The sequence below is a fragment of the Dipodomys ordii genome, unplaced genomic scaffold (genome assembly GCF_000151885.1).
Source record: "Dipodomys ordii isolate 6190 unplaced genomic scaffold, Dord_2.0 Scaffold69, whole genome shotgun sequence".
In the NCBI taxonomy this organism is placed as follows: Eukaryota; Metazoa; Chordata; class Mammalia; order Rodentia; family Heteromyidae; genus Dipodomys; species Dipodomys ordii.
This window is the reverse complement of record NW_012267285.1, coordinates 589878-601191: the sequence shown is the minus strand read 5'-3', so window position 1 is coordinate 601191 and position 11314 is coordinate 589878. Positions and strand designations below refer to the sequence as shown.

The 11314-nt window shown below is 60.2% G+C and overlaps 2 protein-coding genes across 2 annotated transcripts in view; one reads left to right on the top strand and one right to left on the bottom strand.

The window, feature by feature from the left end:
* Positions 1-422, top strand: part of C1s (complement component 1, s subcomponent) — a 10816-nt gene extending 10394 nt beyond the window's left edge. The window contains exon 11 of the mRNA XM_013023581.1: positions 1-422. Coding sequence (XP_012879035.1) covers positions 1-254 — 254 coding nt within the window. The 3' untranslated portion in view covers positions 255-422.
* Positions 423-4210: 3788 nt separating this feature from the next.
* Positions 4211-11107, bottom strand: C1r (complement component 1, r subcomponent). The gene is made up of 11 exons (XM_013023692.1): positions 11005-11107; positions 10110-10332; positions 9397-9589; positions 8630-8773; positions 8334-8530; positions 7592-7739; positions 7012-7133; positions 6462-6540; positions 6058-6213; positions 5548-5622; positions 4211-5106 (listed from the first exon to the last, which is right to left on the bottom strand). Coding segments are annotated over exons 1-11 (2124 nt in total). The 5' UTR covers positions 11007-11107; the 3' UTR covers positions 4211-4321.
* Positions 11108-11314: the final 207 nt, after the last annotated feature.

Below are 11314 nucleotides of genomic sequence, written 5' to 3'. Positions count from 1 at the left end.
CCTACGCCTTCACCGACAACATGATCTGCGCCGGGGAGCGGGGCGTGGACAGCTGCCAGGGCGACAGCGGCGGCGCCCTGGCCGTCCGCGACCCCCAGCACCGCGACGACGACCACCCCCGCTTCTACGTGGCCGGCCTGGTGTCGTGGGGCACCAAGTGCGGCACCTACGGCGTCTACACCAAGGTCAGCCGCTACCTCGACTGGATCCTGAAGACCATGCGGGAGAACGACGGCGCCGACGACGACCAATGAGGTGCCAGCCTCCCCCTCCGCATGCAAATCATCACCGCTGACGACCAATGAGGTGCCAGCCTCCCCCTCCGCATGCAAATCATCACCGCTGACGACCAATGAGGTGCCAGCCTCCCCCTCTGTATGCAAATCACCGACTCACCAGTGACGACCGATGAGGTGCCAGCCTCCCCCTCCTCATGCAAATCATTACCGCTGACGACCAATGAGGTGCCAGCCTCTTCTCCGCATGCAAATCACCACCAGCAACGACCAATGAAGTGCCAGCCTCTCCCTCTGTATACAAATAACTGACTCACCAGTGACGACCAATGAGGTGCCAGCCTCCTCTCCTCCACATGCAAATCATCATCAGCAACGACCAATGAGGTGCCAGCCTCCCCCTCCTCATGCAAATCATCAACCGCTGAAGACCAATGAGGTGCCAGCCTCCCCCTCTGTATGCAAATCACCGACTCACCAGCGACAACCAATTAGGTGCCAGCCTTCCTCCTCCTCATGCAAATCATCACCGGCAACAACCAATGAGGTGCAAGCCTCCCCGCTCACATGCAAATCACCGACTCACCCACCAGCGACGCCCAATGAGGTGCCAGCCTCCCCCTCCACCTGCAAATTACCGACTCACCAGCGACGCCCAATGAGGTGCCAGCCTCCCCCTCCACATGCAAATCATCGAAGCAATGTCCACCAATCAGTGCATGGCGGGGTGGAGAGCGTTTGAAGTCCGGGCCCGGCTGCTGTCCCTGAGCTGCTGCAGTTCAAGGCTGGCGCGCTACCGCCTGAGCCACAGCGCCCCTCCGGGCTTCTTCTGTGTAGGTGGGCACCCAGGAATCGAACCCAGGGCCTGATGCCTGCGAGGCGAGCGCTCTACTGCTGAGCCACCTTCCCAGCCCCTTTTTCTTTCTGCTCAAGGCTGGCGCTCTACCACTTGGGCCACGCACGTTTCCCCTTTGTGGCTTTTTGTTTGGGTGCTTCATTGGAGATCAGGCTGGCTTCGAACCCGCCTTCTTCAAAGCTCAGCCGCCTCTGGGTGGCTGGGATTACAGGCGTGAGCACCAGTGCCCCGCACACAGGCAGCTGGATGGTCCACACCACCAGGCCTGGCTTAGAGGAAGGGATCTGGGCTGTATTGGGGGGCCTTGGGCTGGGTATTGGGGGGCCTTGGGAAGGCCTGTCTTCTCGTTCAGTTCTGCAGCAATTCTTGGAATGGTTTTGTGTTTGTCTCCTTGTTTTACATCTGGTGGGGATTCCCTGTGACTAATCATTCCCAGCGATTCCTGGCAATAAACCGGAGTCAGAACCCCCTTCCCGATGGCTGCGTCTTATTTTCCCCCAAACCTTCCGACCCACAGAGGAGTGCATTGAAGATCATCGTATTGTGACCCACGGGCTGCAAGCAAATCGTATTTAACAGCCTGCTACACAAGGGGTTTAGCTTCTTTCTCTGTTTTGTCGGTCGTGGGTCTCGAACTCAGGGCCTGGGCGCTGTCTCTGAGCTAGTTTTTTTTTTTTTTTGCTCAAGGCTAGTGCTCAACCGCTTTGAACCACAGCTCCAGGACCCACTTTTTGGTGGTTTATTAGAGATAAGAGTATCATAGACTTTCCTATCCTGGCTGGCTTTGAACCATGATCTCCACCTCCTGAGTGGCTGGGATCACAAACGTAAACCACTGACACCTGGCTTAATTTTCTCCCTTCCCTCCCTTCCCTCTCCTTCCTTCCTTCCTTCTTGTCCTGGGGCTTGATCTCGGGGCCTGGGCACTGTCTCTCAGCTTTTTTACTCAAGGCTGGTGCTCTACCACTTGAGCCACAGCTCCACTTCAGGCTTTTGGATGGTTCATTGGAAATAGTCTCACTGGCTTCCCTGCCTGGGCCGGCTTTGACCCTCCATCCTTACATCTCAAGCTCAATCCCAGCTACGCAGGGATTCCAGGCGTGAGCCACCAGTGTGGGCCTGGAACTTGACTTATTTTAAATCTTCATTTTATGGGTGCTGAGGCTGGACCCCAGGGCGCTGTTCACGTGAAGCAAAGGCTCTACCTCAGAGCTACACCCTGACCTGGAGACGCAGGACGGGGGGGGGGGGAGTGGTGTGTTAGGGTGCTGTGGATCTCAAAGGGCGTCTTATGAAAGTTGAGGACTGGGAAGAAGAGCAGGGGACCTCTGTCCTGTTGGGACACGTGGCTTCCCAGAGGTCGCTTGTTTTAAACCAGATGATGACAGGGTCCTGTTTGAGTTTATCAAGACAGGACTTTGGCCTTCCATAAACCAAAGGGGCAGATTCAACCTTGGACCTCAGCGGTTGGGTAACTGCAGTGATGTAACCGGGAAAATTCCAACCACAGAAGAGTCTGCTGAGTCACCGAGAACCAAGTGACCCACACCAGTGGCTCCCGCCCGTAATCCCGGCCACTTGGGAGGCGGAGATTGTTGGGAATCACGGTTCCAGGTCAGCCCAGGGAGGAAAAAAATAAAAGGTCGAGGGGCTGGGCAGGTGGCTCAGGGGTAGAGCGCTCGCCTAGCATGCATGGAGCCCTGGGTTCGAATCCTCACTACCACAGACAGAAAAAGCCGGAAGTGGCGTCGTGGCTCAAGGGGTAGAGCGCCAGCCTTGAGCCAAAGAAGCTCAGGGACAGTGCTCAGGCCCTGAGTTCAAGCCCCAGGACTGACAAGAAAAATCAAAAGGTTGGTGAGACCCTCCTTGTCAATGAAGATCTGCATGGGGAGACACACACCTCTTTAATCCCGGCCACCAGGGAGACTAATTTAGGTGAGTTTCATCGCTCAGACAGGAAATGAGATCCTATCTCAATGCTAAGCAGCAAAAATTGGGTCTGGAGGCCTGGCCCAGCAAGAAGAGATCCTGACTAGCAAGTGTGAGGCCCAGAGTTCAAACTTTAGTACCAAGGACAAAAGTGTCGCACAAAATCTCTGTCCACCGCCGGGCGTCCCAGGTCTAGTAGAATTGGCAATGAGCCGCGGGGGGGGGGGGGGCGTGGCTCCCCCCTGTCATCCCAGCGACTCAGGAGGCTGAGAGCTGAGGATCGTGGTTCGAGGCCAGCCTGGGTAGATACATCTGTGACACTGTTCATTTCAATTAACCAGCAAAAAAGGAAGTGAGGGTATGATTCAAGTGGCAAAGTGCCAGCCTTGAGCAATACAAGTGAGAAAGCCAAGAGGCACACACCCAGGCCCTGGATTCATGCTCCAAGCCTGGCACAATAAAAGACCCTGAAAAATCTTCCTCCTCCCCCCCCTCCTCCTCCTCTTCCTCCTTCTCCTTCCTCCTCCTCCTCCTCCTCTTCCTCTGTTTTGGTCAGTCCCGGGGCTTGAACTCAGGGCCTGGGCGCTGTCCCTCAGCTATTCAGCTCAAGGCTGGTGCTCTACCACTTGAACCACAGCACCACTTCTGGTTTTCTGGTGGTTCATGGGAGATCAGAGTCTCACAGACTTTTCTGCCTGGGCTGGCCTTGAACCTCGATCCTCACATCTCAGCCTCCTGAGTAGCTGAGATGATAGGTGGGAGCCACCAATCCCGGCTTGACCCTATCTTAAAACAAATTAAACAGGCAGGGGTGGGGATGGAACTATAGTAAAGCCAATAAAGAGAATTAATTTCACAGAGTATCATTCTGTATGCGTGATTTTAATATGAATCTTAGTAGTTATGTCCAAGTGGCTACATGATATTTCCCTCCCTCCCTCCCTCCTTCCTTTCCCTCCCTTCCTCCCTCCCTCCCTCCCTTCCTTCCTTCCTTTCTGTCAGTCCTGGGGCTTGAACTCAGGGCCTGGGTGTTGTCCCTGAGCTTTCTTTGCTCAAGGCTAACACACTACCGCGTTTCCCCTCAAGGCTAATGCTCTACCGCTTAAGAACTGGTTTGTTTGTTTTGTTTTGAGCCATTTATTGGAGGTAAGAGTCCTACAGATTTCCCTGCCTGGGCCTCCTCCTCCATCTCAGCTTCCTAAGTGGCCGGGATTACAGACGTGAGGCACCAGACTCTCCCCCCAGCCCCCCTCCCACGATCCTTTTTCTAGCTTGCCTTCTAGGTGGATTCGGGGGGCTCTCAGCCCTCCTCTTCCTCCCCCATCACCTTCTGGATCCAATCCACGTAGCCGAGGAGCTTGGTGTAGAACCCGTAGCCACGGCCGCAGCCGATGCCCCACGACACGATGCCCGTGGCCACCCAGCGGTCAGCCTCGTGGTCCCTGGCCGCGAACACGCCCCCGCTGTCCCCCTGACAGGCATCCTGTCTCAGCCTGGGGTCCCCCGCGCAGAACATGTTGTGGGAGAAGACATCGTGGCTTCCTTTGCTCCGGAGCCACGTCTCGCAGGCCCCGCGCTGGGCCACGGGCAGCCGCACGAACCTGAGGTCGAAGGCGATCTTGTCGCGCGTGAGGCCAAAGCCGCTGACGAAGCCCACGAGGCCCGGCTCGTACAGAGTCTCGTTGTCGGGGAGACAGATGGGCAGAAGGTGGGGGCCGAGGGGGACGCTGCTCTCCAGCTCCAGCAGGGCCAGGTCACCCTCAAAGTTGTGCGGCTGGTCCTGGCGGTAGTCGGGGTGCACGTGGACGCGGCGCACGCGGCGCACCCCCAGTTTCTTGATCTCCTCCTCGTTGGTGTGGCCCAGGAACACGTCGATCGGGGGGCGCTCGTGGGCATCGTGGGGCTCGTAGTCTTTGGGGGCCAGCGTGTGGGCCGCCGTGAGGACCCAGCGGTCCCCCAGCAGGGCCCCCCCACCCCGGCCGTAAATGTGGGTGTAGGCCTGCCACGGGAAGTTGCCCAGCTCGGCCGTGTGGCCCCCGATGATTCGCTGCTTCTCCCGCACGGGGTGCACCGGCTTCCCGCACACTGCAACACACACCACGGCCCGAGGGGTCTGACTTAGATCCAATGAACCACCAGAGAACCAGAAATGGCGCCGTGGCTCAAGTGGTAGAGCGCCCGCCTTGAGCCGAAGAGCTGAGGGACAGCGGCCAGGCCCTGAGTTCAAGTCCCATGACTGACAAAAAAAAAAGGCGGGTGCTCTACCCCTTGAGCCACAGCGCCACTTCTGGTTTTCGGGTGGTTCATGGGAGATCAGAGTCTCATGGACTTTCCTGCCCAGGCTGGCCTCCAACCACAATCCTCAGATCTCAGCCTCCTGAGTGGCTGGGATGACAGGCGGGAGCCACCACACCCTTTCCCCTCCTTTCTTTATTTCACTCCAAGTTAAGGGGTTTTCTCTCCCTCCCCCCCTCAACCTCTAGGTCCCCAAAGCTGGAAGGCTCTAATGAACTCTGACCCCCATACCTGGCAGACAGCGGGGCATCTTCTCTCCCTCCTCCTCGTTCTTCCAGACGCCCTGCGCGGTGCAGGTGTAGGCCCCTGCAGCGGGGGGGGGGGGACCCCAATCAATGCTGATCTGCCAGAGGGCGGAGGCTCAGGGTGCTGGGAAAGCACTCACGGGGTGAGCACCGAGTGAATGGTTCAAATCAGACATACTAGATGGTGTGCGTGCGTGTGTGTGCATGTGTGTGTGTGTGTGTGTGTGTGTGTGTGTGTGTGTGTGTGAGATCTCCTTGGAGATCAGAAGCTCACGGACTTTCCCGCCCCGGGTTTGGCTTTGAAGCGCGATCCTCCGCTCTCAGCCTCCTGAGTGGCTGGGATGACAGGCGTGCGCTACAGGTCCCGTTCGGGTGACTTTACTCCCTTCCCTACCCGCCTTCCTCCCACCCCAGCTGGCCTGGGAGGAATCTCAGAGGCCTTCCCGGAGGAGGGCGGGCAGGAGGGGACGGGGATGGCCGCCGGCCGCCGGCCTACCCCGCTGGGCCTCGCTGCGGCCCTCCCGGGTGCTCATGGCGTAGTAGGGCTCCCGGCACTGGTACTGGATCTGGGCCTGGTAGGTGCTCACTCCCTCGGCCGTGACGTAGCGGAAGTCCCCATTGGGCAGCGCGCGGGGCGGTCCACAGTCCCTGACTAGTGGAGAACGCGGGGCGGTGAGCGGCAGGGACGGTGAAGGGGAGCTACGAGACTCGGCCGAGGTGTGGACAGGGGGTTGGGCGGAAGTTCAGCCCCGCCTGCGTAGACTCCGGGGCTCATTCGTCCATCACGGAGGGGCAGGAAGGCGTTGGTGGGCGCCGCTGATCTGGGCACCCTCTTTCCCTCCCCCGCGGGCCCCCTGAGGAGGAGGGAGGAGGGGGAGGGTGGCAGACATGGTGACTTACTCTTGCACCGGGGCATGGCTCGATCCCACATGCCGTCGTGTCCACACGTGGTGCTGAAGGAAGACAGCACCTGGTCTCCCTGCGGGGGCAGAGGTGACAGGGGGCCGGGTCACCATCTCACACCCCAAGCCGGGCGCCGTGGCGCACGCCTGTCATCCCAGCGACTCAGGAGGCTGAGGTCTGAGGATCGCGGTTCAAGGCCAGCCTGGGCAGGAAAGTCTGAGAGACTCTGATCTCCACTGAACCACCAGAAAACCGGAAGTGGCGCTGTGGCTCAAGTGGTAGAGCGCCAGCCTTGAGCTGAAGAGCTGAGGGACAGCGCCCAGGCCCTGAGTTCAAGCCCCACGACCGACACAAACACACACACACACACACACACCACAACAACAAGGTTTCTAGTGTGTAGTCAAGTTGAGGAGCTGGTTGACCAGTTGTCTCTTCCAGCTCAACCAATGTTCACTAGGACTGAGGAGATTTGGGGGGTCTCTGCCTGTGGAGCTCCTCCCAAGATGGGGGGTCTGGGGGCTGGGGGGCTCAGGGCCCCTCTCACCTTTACCAGCTGGTAGCCTTGCTTGCAGGTGGCCACGAAGTAGTCCCGATACTCATACAGCGACTTCAGCTTCTCGATGATGGTGAACTCATCCAGGGCCTTGGGCTGGGGGCACTTGACGGCTGTTGGGGGGACCCAGAAAACAAGCTTCTTGTGGGACCACCTTCCTTCCCCCACCCCAGCATTCCTCACGGCTGGCCAGCCAAGCAGGAGCCTGGATTTTAAATATTTATTCTGTCGTCATCATTATTATTATTGTTGTTGTTGTCAGTCCTGGGTCTTGAACTCAGGGCCTGGGCGCTGTCCCTCAGCTCTTCAGCTCCAGCCTGGCGCTCTACCCCTTGGGCCACAGCGCCACTTCTGGTTTTCTGCTGGTGCCTGGGAGATCAGAGTCTCCCAGACTTCCCTGCCCGGGCTGGCCTCGAACTGCGATCCTCGGGCCTCAGCCTCCTGAGTCGCTGGGATGACAGGCGGGCGCCACCTCGCCCGGCCTGAGTTTTCAATGTCACTGTGATGGTTTTGGGGGCTGAGGTGGGACCGAGCCCCCCCCCCCCGCTGGCTGCCAGCGCGCCGGGCTCACTTTGGGTGGTGTAGCGCAGCTTCCAGCCCCGGCTGTCCCCTGACTCGTCAGTGAAGAACACCACGTCCACGGCGTTGCTGCTGACGTCCAGGTCCGGGGGCCTCTGCTTCCCACAGAACTCGCCCAGCCTCTTCCCGCTCGCGTAGATCTGACCGGGGTGAACACAGCAGTGGAGATTCTTTTATTGTTCTTTATGCCCATGCTGGGACTTGAACTCAGGACCTGGGCACACACGCTTTTGTGCTCACGCCTGGTGCTCTACCGCATGAGCCGCGCCACCACCCCTGGCTTTTTGCTGTCATGGTCACACGCAGTTTTACTGCCTGGTCTGGCTTATGCACATCCGCAGATCTTGAGCGGCTGGGATGGCAGGCGGGAGCTACGGTGCCCGGCCAGCACACACCCTTGGGGATCAGCCTGGCAGCTCAAGGCGGAGGAGGGGTGTGGGGTGCCTTCGCCATGTTTGGACTCCAAGTCTCCCGGGCACCCATGGCTCCCGCCTGTCAGCCCAGCCACTCAGGAGGCTGAGATCTAGAGGATCGCAGTTCAAAGCCAGCCTAGGCAGGAAAATCCGTGAGACTCTGATCTCCCATGAATCACTCAGAAAACCCGAAGTGGCGCTGTGGCTCAAGCGGTAGAGCGCCCGCCTGGAGCTGAAGAGCTGAGGGACGGTGCTCAGGTCCTGAGTTCGAGTCCTAGCATGGGCACCAAACGGCACTAGAGGAGGATTTGGGGGCCGTACCTGGAGCTGGTCGTAGGGGCAGTGGACTTGCTGGTGGTCGTCGATGTCGAAGGGCTCCAGGAATTTGAGGTGCAGGCTGAACCCCCTGTCCACACGAATGCTGTAGTTGCACCTCAAGTCCGGGGGGTAGGGACGGGGGTACTCGAGGCTGGAGATGAACCCCGAGGGCTCCGTGTGCAGCTCCCGGCTGCATTCGGCTGGAGGGACAGAGGCCAGGCGAGGGGGGCGGGGGTCACCGGGAATGCTCGGGGGGGCCCAGGACCCCCCCCCGCTGTCTCCCTCCCGGCCTCGCTCACCTCGGCACGAACCGTCCTTCTGGAGCTCGTAGCCCGCACGGCAGGAACAGAAATACCCCCCGATGTAGTTGTGGCAGAGATGTTGGCACGGGGGCCCCGCGCCCCCGTCCAGCGGGCTGTGTGGGGCAGTGCATTCGTCCAGGTCTGCAAGGGAAAATGCCCGGATGAGGCCGGGCGCCCGCTGGCCAGCCCAGCGCCGCAGGAGGCCGAGGTCTGAGGATCGCAGTTGGAGGCCAGGAAAGGCCGTGAGACGCTGATCTCGAGGAGCCACCGGACAACCGGGAAGTGGCGCTGGGGCTCAAGTGGTAGAGCGCCAGCCTGGAGCTGAAGAGCTGAGGGACAGCGCCCAGGCCCTGAGTTCAAGCCCCAGGACTAGCAAAATGAATAACAAAAAAGGCAAGAGGACTATTTGATTCCATGCTAGAGATTTCTAGAGTCAGGGAGGCCACTCACTGGAGGCCTGGGAAGAAAGGCCGGCCTCTCCTCTCTCATACTTATACTGGGGCTTGAACTCAGGGCCTGGGCGCTGTCCCTCAGCTCTTCAGCTCAAGGCGGGCGCTCTACCACTTGAGCCACAGCGCCATGTCTGGTTTTCTGGTGATTCATGGGAGATCAGAGTCTCACAGACTTCCCTGCCCTGGCTGGCTTTGGACCGCGATCCTCTAGATCTCAGCCTCTCTGAGTAGCTGGAGATGACAGGCGGGGGATGACAGGTGGGGTCCCTCTCCTGTGTCTCGTTCAACATGGCGCACATCCCGGGCGCTCACCCACGGCCTGGTAATAGGCCAGGAATCCCTTGTAGAACATGGCCGTCCCGTTCTCCTCGTTGGAGAAGTCGGTGTGGAAGGTGAGCAGCATCCGGTTCCCCAGGGAGAGGAACTCCGTCCTCCCGGGGGGGCGGCCCCGGGGTGACCCCGGGCGCCCACAGAACCGCCCCAGGCTCTTCTTATCCGCAGAGATCTGGGGGTGTGGGGGAGGAAGAGGCCGTGAGGGGCAGGTCTGGGAAGTCCTTCCCGTTATCCCGCCAGAGTGAAGGAAGCTTCACCATTTCACTGTGGTGGTGGCCAACGCCGCCTCTTAGCACGGACTTTCCTTGCCCAGGCTGGCTTTGAACCGCGATCCTCAGGATCTCAGCCTCCTGAGGAGCTGGGGTGACAGGCGGGAGCCACGGGCGCCCCGCTGGCTCTGTGTGTGTGTGTGTGTGTGTGTGTGTGTCCTATGCGAGATCAGTGTCTCACAGACTCTCCCGCCCATGCTGGCCTCCATCTGGGATCCTCCCACCTCAGCCTCCCGAGGGGCCGGGATGACAGGCGTGCGCTTGGTGACAGTTGCTGTGTTGAGTTGGGGGCTCTAACACCTGTGGGCAGCCCGGACCGGGCAGTGAGTGAGCCATCGCCCCTTCAGGGGTGTGTGTGGGGGGTCTGCAGAGGGGTTCAGCCGGGACTCCCCCCCACGTCCCCCCTCCCAAGCCAGCGGCCACCTTGACGTAGTCATAGAAACACGCTTCGGACGGCTCCACGTCGAACATCCGGAAGACCAGCTTCACCCGGTATCCCCGGGGCACCTCGATGACTGTGGTGGTCTCGACGTTATTGGGGTACGGCTTGGGGTACCGCGGCGATGTCACCGTCCCGAAGAGCTTCTGCGGGCTGGAGCCTCCGGCCCCGCCGAGCAGCGCCGACACCCAGAGGAGAGCACGCCACCTGCCGGAGGAGGAGTTGGGGCGTCAGGGGGCCGGAGTGGGGGGGCCTGGGTCATGGGGAGCCCCGGAGGGGCTGGAGTGAGCAGCCTTTCTTCTCCTTGGGCTGGCCTGGGCTGAGGACCCTCAGATCTCAGCCTCTGGAGTGGCTGGTACTACAGAAGTGAGCAACAGCGCCCAGCCTCTATCCTCAACTTCCCATGGGAGAAGCCGGTGCACAAAGCCAGAGGGGGACCCCACTGGGGGGTGGGGGGGTCCCGTGGGCAGGTGGACACCCTCCCGTGGGGGGCCCAACCCCCCTCCCACCCCCCACCCCCCGCCTGGCCTCCGCCATCTCCTCCCCTTTCCCGGAACGGGTGGAGAATCGAGGCCAACCCTGGTTTTCTTCTGGAAGGATTCCTACAGACTTAACCTAAGTAACGGGGAGAGGAGGGAGGGGGTGGGGGTCCCCAATCCCTGCTGCCCCCCACCACGAGCCCTGCAGCAGAGCAAAGCCAGGCAAAAGCTAAGCCTGGAGTTCAAAGACAGATGTTCCTGCGGACCTCAGGGGGAAGAGGAGGCGGGGGTTGGGGGACAGTATTGAGGGGGGCGCCCTGTCTCCCTAAATAAGCCAGAACAGGGTGGCATGGGGGGCAGCTGCTCCCCCCACCTCTCAGTGCCCACCACCATTACTCACATGACTCGGGGCTGCTGTGATGCCGGCCCTCAGCTGTCTTCCCGCCGGGCTGTGGGCCTGCAGCTCCCAGTTGGGGAGGGCTGGGGGCGGGCGGGGGGGAGGACTGTTCCCGGAGGAATGCTGGGAGCGATGAACTGTGCACAAACAGCTCACACGCAAGAGAAGAGAAAACAAAACCAAAGCAAATCTGAGTTTCCTCTTCAGTTTTCGTTTATTTTGGGGAGGGGGGGGGGGAGAGCCATTCGTAGCGCCACCTGCCGGTCCGTATGGGGAATGACAAAGGGGAAGGGGAATCTGAATGCTTTCTTTG